General features: G+C 50.4%; 1 protein-coding gene across 1 annotated transcript; it reads right to left on the reverse strand.

Moving 5' to 3' along the window:
- Positions 1–209: 209 nt before the first annotated feature.
- On the reverse strand, positions 210–3,833 carry LOC119957147 (forkhead box protein D2-like). The gene is made up of 2 exons (XM_038784913.1): positions 2,646–3,833; positions 210–553 (listed from the first exon to the last, which is right to left on the reverse strand). Exon 1 carries the CDS (start codon positions 3,630–3,632, stop codon positions 2,664–2,666), a length of 969 nt encoding a protein of 322 aa, XP_038640841.1. The 5' UTR covers positions 3,633–3,833; the 3' UTR covers positions 210–553; positions 2,646–2,663.
- Between the last annotated feature and the right edge of the window lie 22,955 nt (positions 3,834–26,788).

Below are 26,788 nucleotides of genomic sequence, written 5' to 3' on the forward strand. Positions count from 1 at the left end.
TCCCAATGCACCCCGAGCTGTCCCAAACACCCACACACTCAGGCTGAGACAGGCTGACAAGGCGTTTCGAAGTTGAGTAGGAGACGTCGGGAGTCAGAAGGAATATGTATTTCCTGAACTCGGCCGACGTTTACTGAATAATTGAGTGCTTAAACTAACAGTTCGTCCTATAATAAGACAATCTGGTGAAATTAAAATCAAACACACAATTTTGGACACAGAACGATTTAATGCTGATACATTTTTGCTTCATGTGGGAAAGGTGGTGTATTAGATATGAAAAAACCCGGGACGCAAGTGGGAAATAATTTATACAGGGACAGTGCCACTTGAGAATCACGTTATATCTTGATCAATAATTAAACACACGTCTCTCTCTGCTGTTACAATTACAATATTTACACAGATTCATGTACAGAAGGACATTGTATTGATGCAAATGATCAAACCATTTATTTATCTCTAATTTCCTCATGACCGTCCAAAACAATTTGAATGGAGATTGGAGTTTCTCTCTCTCTCTCTTTCTCTCTCTGTTCCTGAGGCATTTTTTCTGTAAAACACAACACATCGATGTAACAACAACAGCCCGCTATTAAAGTACAGGTTGCACAGCCTGAAATTTTCCAGGTCGCTTATGTTCAAATCTTACGATGTTAAGGTCCTATGTGTTTTTGTAACCTCCCCATTGAAACAGTCCCCTTTTTAGACCCTGAATTTGTTTGAGCATTTCACTATTTTTGTGTCAGATTCTAGTATTTCGCTTTTAAATAGCCCCCCCCCCCCCCCCCCCCCCCCCCCCCTTGTTGTTGCACCTCTCCACCTTTTCCTCTATTTAGATGTATCAAAAATGCAATATCGCCTGTTCTTGGTTGAGAATGTAACCAATTAATTTGCGTCCAGGTATAATAACACTGCGATCGGCAAGAGGTGACCAGCTGTTAATGTGGCAGTGGGTAACCCTCCGACCATCTCCCCACCTTGAACAAGAGGCAACCGCCCCCAAACCCTCTCGTTGCCAGAGCGGGTGGTAAACGACAGAAGGGGAATTGACTAAACAGCAATATTGGGGCTTTTGCTTGGTACTCTGCAAATCGGTTCACCGTGCCTAAGATTTACTCTGAGCCAGCCAACAGGATTGACAAATAAAACTAATAATGTAAATCTGAATGAGACACGGTGGGAATGATAGATTTGGGGTGATGAGGGGGGAGGGTGGGTAGAGGGTAAAACAGGCTGGGTGGAAATAAACAGATATTTTCTGAAGTCAAGTCGATTATTTTCGACTATTCCATCTCGGGGTTTACCAGCAGTGAGCTGGTGGTGGTGTGTGTGTTGGGGGGGGGGGGGGGGGGGAGCAGATTATACACCCCCCTCACCCCTTCCCAAACTCGTTCTCCTGCACTAATTGCCCCCCTAGTCTTGAATGTAACTTTTGGAAAATCCTATGATTCCACCGTGCTGGAGGTCACACCTCTTAGTCACACAGAGGTCTGGAATGATTTACTCACAGCGTGTCCTGCTATTTCATATCAGCCTTGTAGAAAGGGTCGTTTACATCTGAGAAGTTTACTCTGTTTCTCTGACCACGGATGCTACCAGAGCTCCTTGAGTTTATCCAGCATTTTCGGGTTCTCTTTCAGAATTCCAGTACCCCCAGAATTATGCTTGTATGTCACATTGGAGGTGGGGGCAATATAACATTCAGCCATTGAAGCAGGCGATAATGGCTTTCTGCCTGACTTCCAGCCGAAGCGAATTAAATCTTTCACATCCCCCCCCAAAAAAAACCCCACATTAAATTACATAAAACGAACGAATGAAAAACAACACGTGGACAGTTCGTTAGGTGGGGAGTGAATTCGAAGAGTTGTCAGTAAGACGGGAAGATTTTAAAACATGATCATTCTATGGCGTGCTATCATTTACTTATTTTCTTTTACACCTTGTCCATTTTCGCCCAGTTTCCGAAATAGGGAGAGACCCCGGGATGGTCTCCCCTGTTTCTTCCACACACACACACACACAGAAAGACAGGACCCACTCGGGTCGCAAACTTATTGCAGCGAATTAGTCCAAACTAACGAAGCAGCCAAAGTTTCCAGATTTCGATCCTAATTACAGCTCTGAATGGTATCAGTGGACAGTTCAATCTGCCTTTTTGTGACATCTCATCTATTTCCATTTACACCCCCCCCCCCCCCCCCCCACACGCATTTGATTTTATAGAATCGTAGAATTCCGACAGTGCAGAAGGAGGCATATCTTTGGACACGAAGGGACAATTGATCATGGCCAATCCACCTAACCTAACATCTTTGGACACAAAGGGACAATTGATCATGGCCAATCCACCTAACCTAACATCTTTGGACATGAAGGGACAATTAATCATGGCCAATCCACCTAACCTAACATCTTTGGACACAAAGGGACAATTGACCATGGTCAATCCACCTAACCTAACATCTTTGGACACAGGGACAATTGACCATGGTCAATCCACCTAACCTAACATCTTTGGACACTAAGGGACAATTGATCCTGGTCACCTCACCTAATCTGCACATTTTTGGACTGGATTTAACGGCGTCTGACACATTGTTGGGGGTTAGACTTGACTCGACACAAAAACAGCGTCCTACCTGCTTGTCCAGATCCACTCAGTAATGCCGGTTGTGCAGTTGGATGATTTTATTCGCCAGGCTGCCTCCCTGCTCCAAATGCTCACAGTTCATGTTTAACAAGTTCTGGGAGGGGGCGAGGATGGCGGAGATGACAGGCAGGGCCGGCGGGAGCTGCCCAGTCCGGGGGTACACGGATGGCGAGACTGGGCAGATGATGCTGTCTATGGAGAAGGCGGCGAGCGAGGTGGCCGCCTCCACTTTGACCGGGGTCTCGGGGCTCAGCGGGGGTGGGAAGGCTTTCCTGCCCGAGTCAGTGCCCTGGAATAGGGCGGAGAGGGAGGGGAATGGGGTGGCCGGAGCTGGGATGGGGCAATGGTGGTGATGGAAGGTCAGTGCTGGTTGCCCAGTGCCCGGGAGATGGAGGCCATAGCCATAGGGTCCGTAGCTGAATCCGGGAAGGAGATTGGCGTGTTCCCTCAATAAACCAATCTGCTGTTGGCGTTTGAACCTCTTCCTTCGCCGGAGGAAGCTCCCATTGTCGAACATGTCGGCGGAGTTGGGATCCAGGGTCCAGTAGTTACCCTTGCCAGGGTTGCCCGGTTCCCTGGCCATCTTGACGAAGCAATCATTGAGGGAGAGATTGTGCCTGATGGAATTCTGCCAAGCTGGAAACTTCTCCTTATAGTAGGGGAATCTGTTGCTGATGAACTCGCAAATCTCACTGAGGGTCAGCCTCTTCTTGGAGCTCTGCAGGATAGCCATGGTGATGAGGGCGATGTAAGAGTAAGGGGGTTTCACCAGGGGGCTCTTACTCGAAGCCTTCAGCCCCTTCACATCGGGAGCGCCCGGGGGCTGGGGGCTCCCGGCCGGGCAGACCCCCCCACCCGGGGGCAGCCTGGCCCCCGGCGATCCCGGGCCAGCCGACTCCCTCTCGTCTCCCACCACGTCGATGTCCGCCTCTTCCGAAGCAAGCGACCTCTCTGTCATTTCTGATCCCAGAGTCATCGCAAATGGGGGCGACCCGGTGGGAATGTGGAGGGGACGTTCACTACATGAAACTAAAAGTCAGCTCGAAGCAGAGGGGGAGCAAAACCTCTTAAAAAGACAGACACACACATGTAGAGAGAGAGAGAGAGAGACACACACAGATACGTCTAAGCAGAGGAAAAGGGTAACACCACAAAGCAGGAGAGTCTATTTTTGGTGTTGTCCCCCTTGGTGACTTTTCCTCCCCTCTCTATCTCTCCCCCTCTCCCTCCCACCCAGTCTCTTGTTGTTGTCGATGATTCCCTCTGACACCAAATGCAGAGGGGCTGGGTTAACAAAACACACACAAACCCTCTCCTACTTTAAATGCACAACTTTCCTGCCATGGTCCGTGACGTCACGGAGGAATCTGGGTGCCTCTCCGGAGCCAGTGACTGAGCAAGAAATGGGAATGAATAGAAAACCCTCAGCACACAGCCGATCATCACAAACAATTCCTCCACCCACCCACCCAACCCCTGACCAACGCCGTCCTGAAGTTTGCAACCCCCCCCCCCCCCCCCCCCCGCTCCTCACAGCTAGGAAAACATCTCCAGAATAACTTTTCTAAACTTTGCCTTTTGTTTTGTGTGCCCCACCCCCACTTCCCTCCCTCCCCTCAAGTCCATTCCTTTCATTTGTTGAATGTCTCAACTATCCAGCTCCTAGATCATTCCGGATTTGGGTTTTTTGGGGCGAAAGGGGGAGGGGGGAGGGGGGGTAGAATATTTACGATTGATCCAAACGTGACCAAGATACAGTTCATATCATTGTGTGCCCCTTTTGAAATACAAACTGGTTCACCTGCTCCCCATGTCTCACCCTCCACAGCCCATAAAGATGTGCAGTCCAGGTGAATTTGGGGCAGCACGGTAGCATAGTGGTTAGCACAAATGCTTCACAGCTCCAGGGTCCCAGGTTCGATTCCCAGCTTGGGTCACTGTCTGTGTGGAGTCTGCACGTTCTCCCCGTGTCTGCGTGGGTTTCCTCCGGGTGCTCCGGTTTCCTCCCACAGTCCAAAGATGTGCAGGTTAGGTGGATTGGCCATGATAAATTGCCCTTAGGGTCCAAATTGCCCTTAGTGTTGGGTGGGGTTACTGGGTTATGGGGATAGGGTGGAGGTGTGGGCTTGGGTGTTCTTTCCAAGAGCCGGTGCAGACTCGATGGGCCGAATGGCCTCCTTCTGCACTGTAAATTCTATGTGAATTCTATGTGAATTGGCCAGGCTGAATAGCTCCTTAATTGGGGGAAAAATAATTAGGTGCCCTCAATTAAAAATATATGTATATGATCTGATTTAATTGCCCTGCTCCCTGCACAAGGAAGGCTGTGCACGTTTCCAGAACCCTGGACATTGGTCAGAAGACGTAATCTCGTCCATACTGCTCTATGACTTATGTCTACTTAACTGATAAACGTCTCCCTCTCTCGGATACCCCGCACTGCAGTGCCCACGGCTAACTCGACTTGCGAGGGGGACTGATAAGCACTCGCCTCAAATTCGTTCAAACAAAAACGAAGTTCAATTGAACTAAAATGCCTTCAACCGTGCTTTAAGATTTCAAAGTTGTGCTTTTGTTGGTGACTCATACTCCACCCCCCCCCCCCCCCCCCCCCCCCCAAAAAATAGCTCTCTCGTAAAATTGCCAGCACTGCCGCGAATAATCGGGATCTTGATATAAATGGGTGCAAATGAATATATTCTGAAATGCTAAATATACTTAAGCATTTCTGCCTTCATCTCCCAATGGAGAAATGGGCTGGTGGAGTCCATCACTCACTGGCAACGATTTCCCGTTTTTAATCAGAACATTTCTGGAAAAGTTCAGAAAGGATTGTTCTTGTATCCACCCCCCCCCCTACCCCCACCCACCCTACCCCCACCCACCTCACCCACCCACACACACAACTTCTGCTACATACACGTATGTCTGCAGACAGACAGACAGACACAGGAGACGGTTTATATGCACAAATGGTTAGATCACCCCCCCTTTTTTTTTACCCTTGGGAGGGGTTTAGCATAGCGATGCAAGAAACGAGACAAATCCCACTCGGGAACACGGAGTGTTACAGTAAAGAGTGTCCCCCCCCCCCCCCCCCCCCCCCCCACACACCCCATGTCCCATGGGTACATGGCTGATTCAGAGAGCTTCAGGGCTGCAAGGCAGTCATCGAATCCGAGAATTTCCAGTGCAGAAGGAGGCCATTCGGCCCATCGAGTCTTGCACCGGCCCTTGGAAAGTAGCCAGCAACCTCAAAGCTGCAACAGGAATGGGATCACAATTGACCATAGTTGACAATTAAGGGGGCGGGGAGGCTTAAGGCTACGTCTCCACCCTATCCCTATCAACCCAGTAACCTCACCTAAACTTTCTGGACACTAAGGGGCAATTTAGCATGGCCAATCCACCTAAGCTGCACATCAGTCGACTGAATTCAGGCTGATTCAATTGCAATGCCACCACTTTTCCTGGCTACCTCTGAATCAGGGGTGGTCACAGAGAGAGAGAGAGAGAGGGGCAAGATCCACTTAAAGGGAGGGTACGCCTGTTAGACACACACACACAAACATACAGAGTAGGGGGGCCAGTAGACAGAACGAATGCAGCCAGCGGTTCCAACGTTTGCGCCTTGCCACTCGCGTGGCAAGAAATCCATCTTCTGAAATGTCTTTCCGGGCCGCTTGAACGAAAGCAGAGCCTTTGGCTTGCAAGAAAGCTGCTGTTCAGCGACAGAGAGGAACGTCCTCCGAACAAACTTGCCTCCCTAATCCCACCCTTGCAGATTTGCCCTCACCTGAACGGGGACTGATGCAGACCCATCCCAACAACCCCAGCACCCTCCACCCCTCTCCCTCGCTTAATTGTCACCAATGGTCAATTGTGACACCCATTGCTGTTGGAACTTCGAGGTTTCTGGCTAATGACACACGGTTACCAGCTCCCAGATGCGCCTCCAAACTGCTATTGCCATTGCAGTCTGCAACACAGATGTATCGCCCAGGTCAGACCTCCCCCCTCCTCCGGACAAGTAAACCGACTGAGAAGGGGTAGCTTTTGGATGCAGAAATGATTGGAATTACAGAAACCGAATGGGAAATCGCTACAGTTAACACCGCACTCCCCGATTTCAGGAAACCCCTTATGGTCGGCTGCTGGTTACATAATTCCATCTGAATTTATAATCTCAGCGTTTTTTAATTCTCTCCCTCTTTATCGCTGATGCTATACAAATAATGCAGAACACAGAAACAGCCCATTCTGGTCCATGTTTATGCTTGAAAGATCTCTCCCCACCAACACAACCTTCTATTCCTATTCCCTCGTGTGACAGTTTCCCCTTCAATTATTTGCCTATTTGCCTCAAGTTTCCACATTTTCACCACTCGTTTTGGTAAAGAAGCTTCGCACGAATTCCCTGGTGGATTTACAAATAACTACCTTATATTTATAGCCCATAGTTTTGAGTCCCACTCTCCACGAGTGGCAATATTTCTATTAAATCTTTTCATTATCTTCAAAACAATTAGGTCACCACTCAACCTTCAGTCTTTCCTTGTCTACCTCTTTCCTAATCTGTCTCTCATCTTGTTCTCTTTCCTCCCCCCCTCCCCCCCCCCCTCCCCCAACACTTTCTAGGGTAAAATAATGAATCGAGTGACAACAGGATAGTGTCAGTGCGGCAAGTTGTGCAGCAACAACGTCCCCACGAAGATAGGGTTGGCAGATCCAACACTCTCCGCAGGACAGGGTAGCAGCAATACTTCCACACCAGATTCTCAACATTTCAAACACACTTAATTCCCTTTCTCAAGGGTGACAGAGGCAACGCGCAGAGCGGACAGGGCAAGCCCTTTAATCCACCTCCTAGCTGACTCCCAACCACCAATTCACATTGAATCCAATTCATGAGCCCCACAATAGAGACATTATATCCGAGCTGACAAGAACAGGTATTGCACCTGCTTGATGTTACGTTTGGTGTTAGCCATAAGACCAATGAGGGTGGTAAAATATAGGCTTTTAACACATTGTCATAAAATAATAGTGCACAATTCAGACCATTGTCCCTGCGCTAGAACCTCCTATTTGTATCGCTCCCTTGCTCTTTACGCACAGTGCACAGTAACTTCATTGCTTTGTTAATGTAAGCCTACTTGTGACAATGAAAGATTATAATTAATTGTACATTCTGAATTCTCCCTCCGTGTACCCGAACAGGCGCCGGAATGTGGCGACTCAGGGATTGTCACAGTAACTTCCTTGCAGTGTTAATGTAAGCCTACTTGTGACACTAATAAATATTATTATTATTCCCCCCTTTAATTATTCATCCAATTCCTTTTTGGAAATTATTATTGAATCTACTTTGTGTCCTTCAAGCTCTGCTTTGTAGATCACAACAACTCGCGACGCCTCCCTCCCCTTTTTTGTCACCTCTGGTTCTTGCACTAATCACCTCACATCTTTGTTGCCAATCCTCCAAATAAAGCAATGACTCCAATTATCAATCGCTAAAGCATTTCTGCTGAAGGTGGCAACTCGAAGTTTCAACCTACTCTCAATTCGAAGCCACTGAACTCAAGTGATGATAACAGAGATGCTGGTAGCATGGGGGAGGAGGGGGGAGAGGAGAGGAGGGGGAGGAGAGGATGGGAGGAGGAGCGGGGGAGGAGGGGGGAGGAGGGGAGGAGAGGAGGAGAGGAGGGGGGAGGAGAGGAGGAGGGAGGAGAGGAGCGGGGAGGGGGAGGGGAGGGGGAGGAGAGGGGGGGGGAGGAGGGGGAGGAGAGGATGGGAGGAGGAGAGGAGCGGGGGAGGGGGGAGAGGAGGGGGAGGAGAGGGGGAGGGGAGGAGGGGGGAGGAGAGTAGGAGGAAGGGAGGATGGGAGGAGGAGAGGAGCGGGGGAGGAGGAGCGGGGAGGAGAGGGGAAGGGGAGGAGGGAGAGGAGAGTAGGGGGAGGACAGGAGCGGAGGAGGAGGGGGAGGAAAGGAGGGGAGAGGAGGAGAGGAGGGGAGAGGAGGGGGTAGGGGAGGTGGGGAGGGGTGGAGGGGGAGGGAAAGAAATGAGGGGGGTGGAGGAGGGGGCGGGGAGGTGGGGGAGGGAAGGAGAGGTGGGGGAGGGAAGGAGGGGTAGAGGAGAGGAGGGGAGGAGGAGAGGAGGGGGAGGAGCGGGGGAGGAGAGGAGGGGAGAGGAGGGGGTAGGGGAGGTGGGAGGAGGGGAGGAGAGGAGGGGGAGGGAAGGAGAGGAGGGGGGGTTGGAGAGGAGGGGGATGGGAGGGGAGGTTGGGGAGGGAAGGAGGGGTAGAGGAGAGGGGAGGAGGCGAGGGTGAGAGGAGGAAAGGAGTGGGGGAGGAAAGGAGGGGGGAGTAGAGGAGGGGGAGGAGGCGAGTGGGGAGGAGGGAGGGGAAGAGAGGAGGGGGGTTATTCGGCCCATCGAGGCAGTGCTGATTCCTCATCCCACCATCCCACACTCTCCCCCTGTGTCCTCCCTCGAGCGGTTATCCAAAGTTTTCTTACAAGGTAGAATTATCCCTGCCTCAACCACGCTCTTTGACAAAGAATCCCCAAAATCCAGTGATGGATTTTCAGAACATTTCTTAAAACGTTTCTCCCCAAACTCTGAGTGGCAATGTAAAGTCACAGTCTGCTTCCACAAACTAAGGCGACAGTCGGTCGTTAGTCACTCCATCCATCGCTTAAAAATCATCTGACAATTTGTATATTTTAGCATTGAATTCTCACCTTGCTGTGCATTGCTCAAGTCGAATTACTGGGCAATTCACAGCTTCACAGCTCAAGAAATGACCTCAATTTATCAATAGCTATAATATTGGGTCAAAATATATTTTCTCTCCCATTCATTGCTGAGACGGGACAGTATCAGAGCTCATGCATCAATGGGTTGTGAGTGGTTGCACCAGCTTTGAACAGAAGGTCAAACTCTGGAGACTTCAGCAGCAAGATGGATGTTGATACCTGAGTCCAGCACAGCATGGAGCAATCAGGAAGAAGGTCTCCTGGGTGAGATATTAAACTGGGCACCCGTCAGCCCTCTCAAGTGGAAGGAAAACTTCCCATGGCGTTATTTCAGATGGCGCTACTGTCCTGGTTAATAATTGATCCTCAATAAATGTCACTTAAAATCAAACACATTACCTGGCAATTATCACACCGTTGTGTTGGGAGCTTACTGAGGACAAATTGCCTGTCATGTTTTCAACATCACACCAGTGACTACGCTTCACCGGAGGAAGGAGCAGTGCTCCGAAAGCTAGTGTTTGAAACAACAATGTTGGACTTTAAACTGGTGTTGTAAGACTTCTTACTGTACACTTCTAAAGTACTTCATTGGCTTGGAAACACGCTGCGTTATATAAATGCAAGTCTTGCCTTCTTTTCCTTACTTGTGAGGTTATGAATTGGTGAGGAGCCAACAGCGACACTGAATTTACTCACCGTAGCCCGAGTTGCACAAATTCATTTTCTCACCTTGTCAACTTTTCCACAGTAGCACTTTTTGGCACCCTGACGTTTCCACAGAGGCTGCACATGCAGGCAGCTTTGCCGGCACTTTCATGAAATTACCTTGGGCGCGATTCTCCCATATGGGGAGAAATCGTAAGGCTGGCGTCAAATCCGGGCGGCCAGCCCCCCCCTTCCCGACCGGGAACCGATTCTGGTCCCCGGTCGGGGCTAGCATGCCGACGCCGTAAACTCCGGCATCGCGGGCTTAACGAATTTCGTTAAGCCCGCTTGCCAGAGTTAGCGCCGGCTGATGCGTCATATGACGTCAGCCGCGCATGCGCGGATTGGAAGACTCCAACCCGCGCATACGCGGATGACGTCATCGTGCATTTGCGCGAAACCCGCGCATGCGCGGGCCGGGATGCCCCTCAGCCGCCCCGCAAAGTGATACAGTGGGGCGGCGGAGGGACAAAGAGTGCGCGGGCATCGGGGCCACTGCCCGCGATCGGTGCCCACCAATCATGGGCCCATGGCACCCTTGGCACGGCCGTGGTACTGCCGTGCCAATCGGTGCCATGGTTTTAAAAATCGAGAGTTTACGGCCGTTTTTACGAACGGCCAGACCAGGTGTGTTTGCCGTTCGTAAAAACAGCCGTAAAGGGCTGGGAACTCGGCCCATCGATCAGCTGAGAATCGCTGCCGGCCGTAAAAAAACGGCGGCAGCGATTCGTATCGGGAGTCGGGCGTGGGGGGGGGGGGAGAATAGCGGGAGGGCGTCGGAACAGCGTGGCCGTAAAATTTTACGAGCCACGCTATTCTCCGCACCGTCGGGAGTGCGGAGAACCTTGCCCCTTCTTTCTTTCTTTGGAGGCTTCACAACCGTCCCCACATGAACATTATCATTATCACTGACAACATCTCCCCCCCCCCAGACCAGTTGCTTACACATGGGGACATCGCGTCGCAAAACCTGCGTACTGTACTGGTGATTTTAAAAAATATATTTTTATTCTCTTTTTTCACATTTTCTCCCGAATTTACACCCACCAACAACAAACAATAATCAACAACAAATATGTCAAACCCCATAACAATAACAACGATCCCATCCTCCCACCTACCCCCAAACATCAGCCCCATGTTTACCTGAACAAATGACAAAAAAGGAATCAGGGATTCCCCATAGCCATCTTTAATAAACACAGCCCCCCTCCCCCCCCCAATCCATCCCCCCATCCCTCCCCACCTAATGTTCGATGTTATCCAGTTCTTGAAAGTTCATAATAAATAGTGCCCATGACTTGTAGAGCAGCCTCTCCACCCTGTGCCCTGGCGTGGCGTGGCGGGGGGGGGGGGGGGGGGGGGGGGCCTGCTGGAATACTTGACCCTTGAGAAGGTTAAGTTCGTACTGTACTAGCGATTTAACCCATCCAGTTACAACCTCCCTCTCTCCCTCTCTCAGTCATTTCCGCAGTCTTGGCGATCTTGCTCATCTGCTCAAGAACTGCAACAACTTGCTCACTCGCAGATGAATTCCCATCGTGGTCCTCTCACTGGCTCCAGGACCCTGACTGGCATGGCATCCGATGCCAGCTTCAGGCAGGTACCCTGGGCACCGAGAAGCTACCGCCACATTTCTAGGGGAAACCGGGCCTGGGCCATGAGGACAGAGCGAGAATTTGAGTATAGAAGCAGGAATGTCATGCTGCAATTATACAGGGCCACGGTGAGGCCACACCTGGAATATTTTGTGCAGTTTTGGTCTCCTTATCTGAGGAAGGATGTTGTTGCTCTAGAGGGAGTGCAGCGAAGCTTTACCAGGCTGATTCCTGGGATGGCGGGACTGACGTATGAGGAGAGATTGAATCGGTTGGGATTGTATTCAGAAGAATGAGTGGGGGAGGGGGGATCGCATAGAAACCTAGAAAATTCTAACAGGCCAAGACAGGGTGGATGCAGGAAGGATGTTCCCGATGGTGGGGGTGTCCAGAACCAGGGGTCACAGTCTGAGGATATGGGGTAGACCATTTAGGACAGAGATGAAGAGAAATCTCTTCACCCAGACAATGGTCGGCCTGTGGAATTCATCACCACAGGAAGTAGTTGAGGCCAAAACTTTGTATGTTTTCAAGAAGCAGCAAGATAAAGCAGTTAGAGCAAAGGGGATCAAAGGATATGGAGGGGGGGGGGGGGGGAGCGGGATTAGGCTTTTGAGTTGGATGATCAGCCATGGTCATGATGAATGGCAGAGCAGGCTAGACGGGCAGAATGGCCTCCTCCTGCTCCTATTTTCCACACTTCTATGCTTTAATCCTTTCCAATAAACAATTGGGACAATGCCAAATTTCTCCCCACATGCACAAAATATCACTCCATATTTTACTGTACTTACATTCTTTGAGTAAATGTGAAGCAGTTTTGGCTTCGTATCAATATAAACTGTTTGGTTATATTCCCTAAATATATTAAGCAAACAGTATGAGACCATGACGAGAAGATTTACACTCACTGCGTTACTGCTACAGTAACACAATGCACATTTATGTGGCCCCCTTTACTGTCACAATGCATCCCGAGGCGCTTCACAGCGGCACAAGGAAAGCAGTCACGGAACAAAAGGATGAGACATTTCAGCGGTGAGCCCAAAATTGGCCAAAGTGTTGTGTTCGAACAGAGGATCTTCAGCGTGCAGAGGAAGCTGAAGACACTAATGGATTTTCAAATTTTAAAACATTTCTTCAGGACCTAACTGACGGCCTGGGAATTTTGCAGTCATCATTGTTAACCCTCCCAATGCACCGTGCTCCCAATCGTTCCTAGTTACCTTTAGAAGTTAATTGGCAAAGAGTAGTAGCAGCGAGGAGAGTAATGAATATGTGCTTGAACTGAATCCACTTTCTCCGGCTAGACCAGGAAGCATTTTTCAGACTTTTGGCTTTGTGATTTGCGTGATTAAAGCCTCAAGGGGCATAATCCATGGTAGAAAGTGCAACTGGAGAAGCTATCCAGCAGAAATGTAATAGGGTCCTAGCACATCTCTCTGCTATTTTAAGGTGTTCATGCCCCTATTAAAGTGAAGTGTTAAGTGAATATTGCGTCTGTTTCACAGTGGAAGAAGAAGACAATTACTATATAGGAACCCAAAAAACAACAAGTCAAGGAAGAGGTATTTCTTGGATGCAATTAACATTTTTAAAAATGGTAACAGAGAAAATAATGGGACTTAAGAAAGGCAAATTTCTTTGGACATGAGTGTTCGGAACAGGTAGACAAGTGGCAGATGGAGTTAAACACAGGGAAACGGAAGGTGATGTATTTCAGCATAAGGAGTGGAGAAGCAACATAGATTTAGTGACATAGTTCTAAAGATTGTGCAGGGTCATGGGTGCATGTGCATGGACCATTGAAGGAAAAGGACTCTCACTGTTGAGAGAGTGGTTAGCATCGCTTATGGCATCTTGGATTATGTAAATGGAGGCATTGAGCACAAAGTAGGGAAGTTATGCTGAATGTTTATAAAACCCTGGTTAGGTCACGGCTGGAGTATTGTGTACAGTTCTGGTCACCACACTTTAGGAAGGATGTGAGAGTCCTTGAGAGGGTGCAGGGGAAATGTGGCAACTACAAGGCTAGGTTAGGGGAGCTGGGCTGTTCTTCTTGGAGCAAAGGAGAGTGCGGGAGGATGTTGATTTGGGTTCCACTAGAGCTATGGAGGCCATGGGGGGGGGGGGGGGGGGTTGGTTATAGTGCTGCTGGAATGCAGAACCAGTGGGGACAAGGTTCTGTCCAACCATGAAGCACTAATTTATGTGACAAACAGTATTCTGGAACAGTGTTCTTCAAAGTTGGAGGCGCGACCCGTGGGTGGATCACGGGCGGGTGTCGGGAGGGTCACGGAGCTGTTGTCCGCGGCGCTCCCGATCGCGCAAATCCCTGCGCAGCAGCTAGCTTTTCATAACACCGGCTGCAAGCAGCCGCGAACATGTTAAAAAGATAAATTCGGCCGCATTGCGCAGGCGCGCACGATGATCGGTGCGCATGCACATTCCGTGAACATGTGAAAACATTTGGACGCATTGCGTATGCGTGCACGATGATCGGCACGCATGCGCAGTGCGGCCACTATTTTTTTTAACGGTTGCAGCTTTTTGTTTTACAAGTTCTGTAGTGGTTTTTATTCATTTATTCATTTATTTTATTCATTTAATTTTTATTTTTTCATTTATTTTATTCATTTCATTTTTTTTACAAGTTCGGGGGGGTTTATTCATTTTTTTCATTTATTTTATTCATTTTTTTTTTACAAGTACGAGGGAGGGAGGGAGGTTTATTTGATAAAATTTTACAGAAAAAAAAATTCAGAACTTTGGACAGATGGAGACTCCATACTTTCCGACACCGGAAGGCTTCACCTTCATCCAACAGGTTCCATTGGAGGAGCGTGTACGAGGGCCAAAGGGACCCAAAACCATTTCCTCCATTTTTATCAGCAGCAAACAAGGTGAGAAAATGGTGGGTCGCACAGGTCGGCTGGCGTGGGCCGCGAAGGTCGGCCGGCGTGGGTCCCGAAGGTCGGCCGGCGTGTGTCGCGAAGGTCGGCCGGGTTGGGTCGCGAAGGTCGGCTGGTGTGGGTCGCGAAGGTCGGCCGGCGTGGGTCGCGAAGGTCGGCCGGCGCGGGTCGCGAAGGTCGGCCGGCGTGGGTCGCGAAGGTCGGCCGGGTTGGGTCGCGAAGGTTGGCTGGTTGGTAAAAATGCGTCCCCGGAAAAAAAGTTTGAAGAACACTGTTCTAGAACTATGAAGCACAGGACAGCTGACTCTCAAATACAGGACAATCCTGTAAAATATTGCACAGCTGGTCAACCTGGACTTTGCATTCCAGCTCAGAGATGTGCAACTTCGGTGGATTGGCCATGCTAAAATTGCCCCTTAGTGTCCAACGATGCACAGGTTAGGTGGGGCTACCAGGATAGGGACGGGAGGAGTGATCCGAGGGTGCTCTTTCAGAGGGTCAGTGCAGACTCGATGGGTTGAATAGCCTCCTTCTGCATTGTAGGGATTTTGTGGTTTTTAATTTATGGTTTGAAGAAAAAGGCGGAGAGTAGGGATAAAGCGAATATACTCTGAATGGTGGGGTGTGACAAATGATAGTCCTCAGGGCTCTTAACGTTTCACTATGTATAATCAATGACTTGGATAAGGAGTAAAGAATTGTAAATCCAAATTTGCAGAAGAAAGGCAAAGAAAGGTAAAGCAGGATGTTACGAAGGGACAGCAGTAGACTACGTTAATGAACAAAACTGCAGTAGATAGAATTTAATAAGGGCAAGCGGAGGGCACATAGTGGCAGAGTTGTTAGCACTGCTGCCTCACAGCACCAGGGACCCGGGTTCGATTCCGACCTCGGGCGGCTGTCTGCGTGGAGTTTACATATTCTCCCCGTGTCTGGGTGGGTTTCCTCCGGGTGCTCCAGTTTCCTCCCACAGTCCAAAGTTTGCAGGTCAGGTGGATTGGCCATAATAAATTGCCCCTAAGTGTCCATGGATATATGGGTTAGGTGGGATTATGGGGTTGCAGGGGATAGGGGGGGGGGGGGGTGGATGCTCTTTCAGAGGGTCAGCACAGACCTGATGGGCCAGATGGCCTTCTGCTGCACTGTAGGGATTCGACGGTTGCAGTGATGGAAAAGCACAGTGAAAGAGGCTGGTGATGTCCATTGTCAATGTACAGTGACAAAGACTCCAACAGACTTGAAACGCAGGGAGTGGTTTTCCAGCCGGTGGGAACTTCCGGACCCGTCAACAGCGATGCCCACCCCCCTCACCAAGGGCCCCCTGGCGGTGGAGGGTGCGGAAAATGGAAAACCCCACCGACAGCACTGGGACCGTGAGATCCCACCTGTGGCCAATGGCAGAATCACGCGGGGAGGGGGGGGGGGGGGGGATTCCGCAGATGAGGGCGGATCGGCTGCATTTTGCCGGTGCTTTCTGCTTTCATTTCAGAATTCCAGCATTTACGGCATTTTGCTTTGAGCCTAAGAAGGAGTCGACCTGCTGGTCCCGGTGGTCTCCTGGGAGTCAAACGGCGGGGGGGGGGGGGGGGGGGGATATTACACCGATGGGATTTTCCAGTTCCGACAAACTCAATGGTCTATTGAAAGGTTCACGACATTTTACTGTACCCCCACCGCTCCCCCCGCGACAGGGCAGTAACATTCTGCCTCATGGCCGACAGACTCCTCAGTTATACCATTGCAATCGCGCACATCTGAAACCATTCTGTGCCAGCGCGGAAGTGGCAGCAGGCTGGGTTTACTGCCTGAGACTGGGAGCAGACACCCTGCTGGTCCCAATTAGGACGAGAATACCAGATAGATTTCAGCAATGGCCATGGGTGGGGCTCATGAGCTGAGAAATAGATGCTCCTTGGATCTCAATGTGGTCACAATTAATCATGCTTATTCGGCACTTCGGCAACGCAGGAGGATAGTTTTCGCATCAAAAATAAATTAGAATGCAGCACAATCAGTAAGGGCGCAGTTATTGGGGGATTGCAGGGGTTATTGCAAATTTTGTAAGTGAGTGTTTTGGCTACTCCGTGAAGTTGCAGCATTTCGGTGTCTGAAATTTGAGGTTCGTTGGACGGTTTGTGAGACAGAAATTCGTGGGTCTAGCAGCGCGACAGAGAGTCGTGAACACAGCCCAGTCGGGCAGCACGGTGGCACAGTGGTTAGCATTGCTGCCTACGGCGCTGAGGACCTGGGTTCGAATCCCGGCCCTGGGTCACTGTCCGTGTGGAGTTTGCACATTCTCCCCGTGTTTGCGTGGGTTTCGCCCCCACAACCCAAAGATGTGCTGGGTAGGTGGATTGGCCACGCTAAATTGCCCCTTAATTGGAAAAATGAATTGGGTACTCTAAATTTAAAAAAAAACACAGCCCAGTCCGTCACACGAATCCGCCTCCCATCCATTGACTCTGTCTACACCTCCCGCTGCCTTGGGGAAAGCGGGCAGCATAACCAAAGACCCCTCCCACCCGGCTTACTCACTCTTCCAACTTCCGCCATCGGGCAGGAGATACAAAAATCTGAGAACATGCACGAACAGACTCAAAAATATCTTCTTCTCCACTGTTACCAGACTCCTAAACGACCCTCTTATGGACTGATCCGACCTCTCCACACATCTTCTCTACTGAGTAGCACTACACTCCGTATGTTTCACCCAGTGTCCGTGTCGCTATATTTAGATTGTTTATCTATGGTATGTCCTATGTTTTTTCATGTATGGAACCATCTGTCTGGACTGTACGCAGAACAATACCTTTCACTGTACCTCGGTACACGTGACAATATATCAAATCCAAATGTGCTGATGCTATCAGAGTTGACTCTTCCACCTTCTCCATTAACAAAAAAATATTGGAAGCTACTTTCCAGTTAGATGATGCCACTACCCCTGGCTGGATGGCTGTTTAGCTCACTGGACTAAATCGCTGGCTTTGAAAGCAGACCAAGGCAAGCCAGCAGCACGGTTCGATTCCCGTAACAGCCTCCCCGAACAGGCGCCGGAATGTGGAGACTCGGGGCTTTACACAGTAACTTCATTTGAAGCCTACTTGTGACAATAAGCCATTTTCATTTCATTTCAGAAGCCAAAGCAGCTGGATCTTCGCTACTCTGCGGGCTGCAGGCTGTGCTCTGCCTGCCAATGTCGCCCTTCCCTCATTGACCTTGAACTTTTCAGAGGCCATTTCAGAGGGCATTTAAAAGTCAACCACATTGGCTGTGGGTCTGGCACCACAGGTAGGCCAGACCGGCCAAGGACAGCAGATTTCCTGCTCTAAAAGGGCATTGGTGAACTAGATGGCAGCTTTCCTCAGCTCCAGCTCACCAACTCCTTCTTGACTTCTGGCCCATGCAGTTGGAACCAAGCTGATGCTTTAATTGACACGGTATCAACTGAGGATTAACTGAAACTCTCAGTGACTGCTATACTTTACTGTAGCGTACAAAAATTGGCTGTCAGAAAAACCTTGTTGGCGAGCAAATATTTTGGGGCATCTGGCAATCACGCAAGGCAAGGTTTGTTCTCCTATTTTCCATCCCCTCAATCTCTTGTTTGTTTTATTTCTCCCTTTCTTACTCCCAAAACGCTCGGAGGCCTCGTCTCTGACTGTTTCTCTCTCCCCACAGTTAATTTATAAGCCTTTGGGAAGGCTGAATTAATGGGACGAAATTAATCAAAATTAAATGAGCTCCTCTCCGTCGTGTTTTGTCAAATCTTCGTTTTATCAAAACTATTTCTGGTCATTCTTATCTCCTCTTGTGCCACTTAAGATCCGAGCCTTGTGCTACCTGCATCCTTGTGTCGAAACAGAAGACATCTTGTTGTAATTCTGTTATTCCAGGATCTCAAAGCGGCGGAGCAATTCATTGAAACAACGGCTCCAGTGTAAAGGGCAGGAATTGGGGGAAGAGTTAGAGGGAGCTAACTGATCGTCGATGGAGGTGCTGGGGAAGCCTTCGCAAGTGGGAAGAGAGGGAGCAAAGGATGGTTTAAGGAAAGAGTTTCAGAGTGTCGGGATTAAAGACATCAGTGGTTAGGGGTGGACAGATGCGGGGTAGGTCTGGTAGGTCAGAGCTGAAAGAGCAAAGAGTATGAGCTGAATAGGGGTAGAGCAGGTTGGAAGAGGCGGGGCATGGGGGATGCAGTTCATGGAGGGATTGGTAATTAGACCAAAATCCGTGAACTCAAATGAAGGGAAAATAAAACTCCAATGGCCCATTCAGGCGATTTCCTGCATATCTGTCTGTCTCCAGGCTAACTTATTCCAGCTTCATGGATTCCTTTCTGATTGTGTTGGATTTCTAAATTATTTATGGGTCAGTACATACTTTTTGTAACCAAAATAGAACTGCGACACAGCTGTGAGTTATATAATTAGTGTTCTGGATAATTGAGAAATTTCCCTGATTCCGCGGAGTATGATATTTATACAATGTGCTGTGAGACACTTATTCTCTGTGCATTTCCTATCAGCAATCTGCCCAAGTGCAGGTCCTCTGCTCATTTCTCCACGTCTCGTCTCGCAGTCTGGCGTGTTCCTTTTCAGCTGCTGCTAGGAACCTTGCGGTTTTCAATTTCAAGTTGTCTACCATCATCATTCTCCTTCTCCCTCTTGGTCTATGATGCACTATGAATTACGACGAGACGAGAGTAGAATGTAATCGAGGCTTTATTACACAGAGATGTGTGGCCTCCCACAGCAGCTGATGAAATGGCTGCTGTACGGGGAGCACACATATTTATGCTCCGCCTACTGGGCGGAGCCAGCAGGCAGGGATCTACCCCTGTACCTGTAGTACAGGGGCCTTACCGTAATACCCATATATACAATATAATACAACAGTGGTGACTACCACAGTCTACACCTGTCTAATCTTCCTTCAGTCACATCCTTAGGTGAGTTCATGCACTTTAGAAGGTGGCAGTTCAACTTTTACTTGACGATATTCGCTGGAGCCCTTTCCCATTCCACCATCGTGAGGGTGTGGTCATTGCTCTTGTGTTGTCTCCAGCTGACCCACTCCGCCCTCCCCCAGAACCACCTTTCACAACTCTCTAAACTTTAAATGTCTGTAGGTGGCACGGTAGCACAGTGGTTAGCACTTTTGCTTCACAGCGCCAGGGACTCGGGTTCGATTTCCGGCTTGGGTCACTGTGCGGAGTCTGCACGTTCTCCCCGTGTCTACGTGGATTTCTTCCAGGTGATCCGGTTTCTTCCCGTAAGTCCCGAAAGACGAACCTCCGGGGTTCTATGGATTGGTTCTTGCACTCGGGAGACACTAGTTGAAAATAGAGGAAAATAGCGACATCGCCGGTGAGCCAGCGATGAGTGTTGGCTACAGCAGGTCGCCAATACGGAAAACAACAAACGCACAACCACACCGGATTACCTTGTGCCAGGAACCTGCCTCTTGCCGTTTGGTCACTTCAACCATCAGCAAAATGTCCGCCGCAGTACGGAGCTACCACATTCCCAACTGATTTGCTGCACGACGATCACCATACATGGATGGAATTGTGCCAACGACGGGATACACAAGGTAGGCTTGGGTGTCACATTGGGCAAGAATGCAGCGTGCACACACACAAACACACACATATACAAAAATTAGCTGGGTTTCCTGGGATTGTTAACCCAACGTGGATTTTCTTCAAGAGAGAAAGGGCAGAACAGGTAGGAGGAAAGGATTTGGGGAAGAGACATTCGAGGAACAAAGCCACATTTAGTGGGAGTTACACACATGGTAACCATAACATTAAAGAACAAATCAACCCTGTTAGAGTTAAGAGATTTGCAATGGTGGGTGGATAAAACAGGAAGGTACTGTTTACATGTTGGGAAATTATCCATTAAAAAAAATAGAAAGTCAGGCGTAAGGAAATAATAGCAATTGCCAATGAAATGGCCATTAAAGCGCAAAGTACCCGTAGGACAACAGGACCAGATGGAATACATCTAGTAGCATTTAAGGAAATAGGAGGAGTAGGGAATGAAAGGTTTTGCAGCTCATTACATCCAGGAGTAGTAACAGATGATTGGAAAATAACTAATCTTGTTCCAATTTTCAAAGAAGGTCAGGAGCACAATCTTGGGAATTCCAGGACTGTTAGTTTAACATTTGTGGCAGGAAAAAACATTGGAGTCTATTTTAAGGGAAAGCATTTGTATTTAGCAACAGTAAAGGCAATAATTGCAAGCCAATGTGGGCTTATGAAAAGTAGATTGTGTCTTAAAAGCTTCATAGGGAGAAGCAGGATTGTGAATGAGAGGAATAGAGTGGCCCAGTATAATTGCTTTTACTAATATAGCAGCAGTTTGATATGCTGATTTTTAGAAGGCATTTGACGAGGTCCTGTTTTTCAAACCTTTTTTCCCATGGACCCATTTTTACCAACTGGTTGACGTTTGGGATCCATGCCGGCCGACCTTCGTGACCCACGCCACTGACCTTCACGATCCACACCGGCCGACCTTCGTGACCCACGCCACTGACCTTCACGACCCACGCCGGCTGACCTTCGTGACCCACGCCAGCCGACCTTCACGACCCACACCGGCCGACCTTCGTGACCCACGCCAGCCGACCTTCACGACCCACACCGGCCGACCTTCGTGACCCACGCCAGCCGACCTTCACAACCACGCCAGCCGCCTTCACGACCCACGTCGGCCGACCTTCGTGACCCACGCCACTGACTTTCACGACCCAAGCCGACCGACCTTCGTGACCCACGCCAGCCGACCTTCACAACCACGCCAGTCGACCTTCACGACCCACGTCGGCCGCCCTTCGCAACCAACGCCGGCTGACCTTCGTGACTCACGCCAGCTGACCTTCACAACCACGCCAGCCGACCTTCACGACCCACGCCGGCCGACCTTCGTGACCCACGCCACTGACCTTCACGATCGATGCCGGCCGCCCTTCGCGACCCACGCCACCGACCTTCGTGACCCACGCTGACCGACCTTTGTGACCCACGCTGACCGACCTTTGTGACCCCCGCTGGCCGACCTTCATGACCCACGCCGCCAACATTCGCGACCCACGCCGACCGACCTTCGCGGCCCACGCTGGCCGACCTTCACGACGCATCATTTCCGCTTACCTTTAATGTGACAGGTGAGCCTGCATGTTCCTCACAATCTCACTTGCTTTGTCATTCAATGTTACATTTCTGTACGGGTTGTTTATCAGGGTTCCTGGAGCTCGCACCAGCACCGCTCTGTCTGGCCATGGACTCTCCTGAGAAGCTCTCTCCAGCAGATTCAGTTGTGAGATCCGGGCCTGTTTGTGTCTCTGGCCTTCTCTTCCTTAGTCCAAAAAGATCCCTCTTCAGTTCTTCACACATGCCTGTTGCTTGCTTGCTGGCAGCTACAAAATGGAGGAAGTTCTTCTCTGGAATTTTGCACCCAGAGTTTGTGACATCAGTGTACCGGACGGGTGACGTGCTCTCTGCCGCTGCTTTTGGTGGGATCAAATCTTTAAAAATCTGCTGCTGGATCAGCGCGCAATCCCCCCCCCCCCCCCCGACACCTGCATTTGAAAATGACTGCTTTAGAAGGGGCTGCAATTGAATGTGAAGCCCTTGCGGATAAAGAATACTGGTGTCAGTTGGTTTGGAATTGCCTCTGGTCAATTGGTACCATTGAAATGTTCAGTTTCCTTTCCTTCCCCCTGAAGTCTGGAGTGTGTGGAGTCTGCACGTCCTCCCCCTGTGTGCGTGGGTTTCCTCCAGGGTGCTCCGGTTTCCTCCCACAGTCCAAAGATGTGCGGGTTAGGTGGATTGGCCATGCTAAATTGCCCGTAGTGTCCTAATAAAAGTAAGGTTAAGGGGGGGGTTGTTGGGTTACGGGTATGGGGTGGATACGTGGGTTTGAGTAGGGTGATCATAGCTCGGCACAACATTGCGGGCCGAAGGGCCTGTTCTGTGCTGTACTGTTCTATGTTCTATGTTCTATGTTCTATATAAGTACCTGTCTCTTGCTGGAGTGCAATTCACTCAAAGTAGCCCACACCAAAGTAGCCACATGGCCTGTACGAGCCTTGACGGTCAATGCCAACTGGCTATCTGACAATGGTGTCTAACCAAGCGTCCACTAACACCCAGAAAAAGGAGGAAAGGGAGGAGGGGGTGGGAAATTGGGGAGGGGGGAGGGGGGGTGATCAGCCATGATTCCACCCTGTTTTTTTGGTGTTGCTGGTTGAAAGGTTAATGTTGACCAAGAGAACTTAACAGAAAGCCACATAGCCTTATTCTCGAATTCTATTGTGGAAGGAGATAAAGGCGTCCCGTGCTTTACTCCTCATGGCTGAAATGTTCTGGCTTTTCCGGCAGTGGGATCTTCCCATCCCGTCGATAGCAGCCCCCTGCTGTGGGATCCCTGGCAGCAGAGGCTGCGAGAAATGGGGAAATCCATTGACAGTGTTGGTACTGTCAGATCCCGTCGCCAAACACGGCGTGCGGGGAATGGGGGTGGAATCCCGCTGGCTCTGCCATTGTAGCACCCGCTAAGCGCGACACTAGATTATCCGCAAAGGTCATGGGCGTAATTCTCTGACCCCCACTCCGGGTGGGAGAATCGCGGGAGTGCCGGGCGATTCCCGCCACGCCGCCCTGGCACCCGCACGCGATTCTCCCACCCCCCCCAAAACCAAAACGGCGTGCCGGGTTTCACGACAGGCCGCTCGGAGAATCGGCACTCGCCGTTTGTAGCAGGCGAGCGGATGGGCTGAGTTGCCTGCCCAATCCTACGGGTTCACGTGGCGCCAACCACACCTGGTCGCTGCCAACGTGAACAGCGCGTAAACGCTGCGTCTGCGACCTGTGGGGGGGGGGGGAGGGAGGATCGAGCACCAGTAGGGGTTTGGCCCACGTTCGGTGGCCACCGATCGGCAGGCCGGCGTCTCTAAAGGACGGACTCTTTTCCTCCGCCGCCCCGCAAGATCAATCCTCCATGTCTTGCGGGGTCCCCGCGGGTTGACGCCGGCCAACCTGCGCATGCGCAGGTGACATCATTTACGCGACGCCGGCCGCGTAATTTACGTGGCACCGCTTTCACACGGCGCCAAGGCCCGACGCGTGTAATTGACGCGGCGCCGCTCCTAGCCCCCTGGGGGTGGGAGAATAGGGGGCGGTAACCGGAAACACTCCGGTTTTCACTCCAACGTCGGCACTAAGTCTCCCATTGGGAGAATCCCGCCCCATGCCTCTGTGGACTGGCATGTCTCAATTACCCTTAACCCACCCGCAAACGAAGAGGACGGAGCTTCCAACCACCACCCAACACCCTCGCTATCCAGGGCCCAGGGTTTAACAGGCGCCTGATTAGCGATGCAGGGTGTGCTACCAACAGGGTCTCTTCCACCAAGAGGGTTGTGTTGTAGCAGGGCAGGAAGGGTGGGGAGGGGTTGGGGGGGGGGGGGAGAGAGTGGGGGGGGGGGGGGGAGGGGGAGGATTGGCATCAACTGCTAACGAGCCAGAGGAGGGTTAACATTGACTTTAGACATGTGTAGAATAGGAGCACTGGGATTACTAAAAAGAAACACCAGGGAGCTTTAATGGTAGGAGCTTGAGCCAAGAGCTCATCCCTTTTCCCTCTGGCATGTTGCTCATCAGAACAACTGCTGTTACCCTGGGGCACTCCGACACATTCCCACCACGCTCCTGTGGTCAGCAGTGGCACTGGCGAAACCCAGGGAACACCGGGCATGTTGTCTGACAGCACCCCCTCACCTTCCCTGACACGTGACAGGGCAGTGAGGGGGAGGCCATTGGCCTGATTACTGGGGTGATGGGAAGACATCCCCAGGGTGGGGATGCAGCAGTGGGACACCCTGCACAATATTCCTGCCTCCTCCACTGCTTTATCCACGGACGAGGAGCTTTGAGAAAACCTCAGCACACAGTTCTTTGTACAATATCGCCAAAACGTACAGCCATTGTGTGAGGTTGCCAATCTGTTGCTAATTATTTAGTACAATTATTGTCATTTATTTAACAATGGCTGTTTCTGATTATGTGGTCATCTGATTTTGATCCTTGTTTTGATTATAGTAATACAGATGGAAAATAACCAAGATTTACTGTATTTCATTTTTTTTTAAACTTAAGAGTACCCAATTTATTTTTCAAATTCAGGGGAAATTTAGCGTGGCCAATCCACCTAACCTGCACATCTTTGGGTTGTGGGGGCGAAACCCACGCAGGCACGGGGAGAATGTGCAAACTCCACACGGACAGTGACCTGGGACGGGGATCGAACCTGGGACCTGGGCGCCATGAGGCAGCAGTGCTAACCACTGCGCCACCCTGCTGCCCTACCGTGTTTTATTGTTATACACAGAATTATAAAATAAACAAAATAATAGACCAGTGGTTAGGTAAATCTCTTCGGAGGGTAAGAAAGTACAGTTCTGGCTTCCAACTTATTCCATCCATTAATTGTTTCTTTCATTGCAAGAACGGCTCGTTTTAAATTAAACGCAAAACCCATGGCCTAACCGGTAGACTCGAGCCCCTTCTGGACACATAGATTTCATAGAATTTACAGTGCAGAAGGAAGCCACCCAGCCCATCGAGTCTGCACCGGCCCTTGGAAAGGACACCTTACCTAAGCCCACACCTCCACCCTATCCCCGTAACCCAGTAACCCCACCCATCTTTTTGGTGTCTTCTCCCGTGGCAAGCACGGTGGCATGAGGGAATTATGGCTAATCCCAATGACCCTATAATGTACCTGTTTGATCTTGAAATGACCCCCTCTCCCATCAACCTGTCCCCATCCCTCTTTGAAGGTCTTAGAAGAAATTCATTCATTGAGATCATAGAATTTACGGTGCAGAAGGAGACCATTCGGCCCATCGAGTCTGCACCGGCCCTTGGAAAGAACATCCCGATATAGCCCACACCTCCACCCCTATCCCTGTAACCCCATCTAACTTGTTTTGGACACTAAGGGGCAATTTAGCGCGGCCAATCCACCTAACCTGCACATCTTTGGGCTGTGGGAGGAAACCGGAGCACCCGGAGGAAACCCACGCCTCAAAAAAGCGCATCGCCGTCAATCCATTGAAGGCAAACGACGCCCGAAAGGAAAGGAGAAGCGAAGGCTCCTAGATCTTGAGAATCTGTGCCCTTGGTGTTTGCTTTAAGACAAAAAATGGGGAAACTACGTGAGGAAATGCGAAAGATATTTGACGAGCTTGAGGGTGGTCTCTGCTGACTTCCTCCTACACTTCCTGTGGTCCATGTTTATTCTCTCCCCCCCCCCCCGGGAGTGTTCTTAATGTGTGTGGGCTGGGGAGGGGGGGGGGGCTTCTACTCAGAATGCAGCCAACTCACAGGTTTAATACGCATGGTGTTTCAGTCAAACAGTGCAGAGTTCTGTAATCTGAAGCTGTCACAAGCCGATAGTATCACTTGATTTATCTGTAGGCCAAATCTGCTGTGCAGCCGGAGACTAATTTCAAAACCCGCAACTAATTACGAACCCATGGTTTAAAAATTGCATCTCACATTAAAATCAGCGTTGCTGTTCCTTTAACCCTTTACTCTGCCTCTGCCAGAAAAGAAGGAACTTGCATTCCTGTAGCACCTGACATGACCTTGGGATGTTGCAAAGCCCTTCGCAGCCAATGAAAGGCATTCAATGCACCGGGCGGAATTCTCCCACCTGCCTTGCTGGCGGGTTTAACGGTGAGCGACGGGGGTGGGGTAGAATTCGGCGGGACGCCACGAAATTGGTTATACGCCAGCGGGGATTTGCCCCGGGATCTTCCATGGCGGATCGGGAATCATGCTGGACGTCGGCAGGAAACTGATTGGCGTCTCCCTAACGGGATGCAGATGAAGGCCCGACCGGAATCATCCTCCCCCCCGGACCCCCACCCCCACCCGGGCCGGATTGTCCGCGAGGCCAGCGTGAAAAACACGTCTGGAGCAACATGGCGGCCTGAAGTCGGAGCTGACCCGCGGAGGACCTTGGGCTGCCTCTGGAGTTCGGGATGGAGGCCGCCAATGACCTTGGACCCTGGAGCGTCACAGCAATGGGTGGGAGGGGGAGCATCTGTCAGGTGGATCTTCCGGCTTCAGCGGCATCG

The sequence above is a fragment of the Scyliorhinus canicula genome, chromosome 25 (genome assembly GCF_902713615.1).
Source record: "Scyliorhinus canicula chromosome 25, sScyCan1.1, whole genome shotgun sequence".
NCBI classification, from domain to species: Eukaryota; Metazoa; Chordata; class Chondrichthyes; order Carcharhiniformes; family Scyliorhinidae; genus Scyliorhinus; species Scyliorhinus canicula.

Coding starts and splice junctions, on each gene's coding strand:
- LOC119957147 (XM_038784913.1), bottom strand. CDS start 3,632: ATGACTCTGGGATCAGAAATGACAGAGAGGTCGCTTGCTTCGGAAGAG.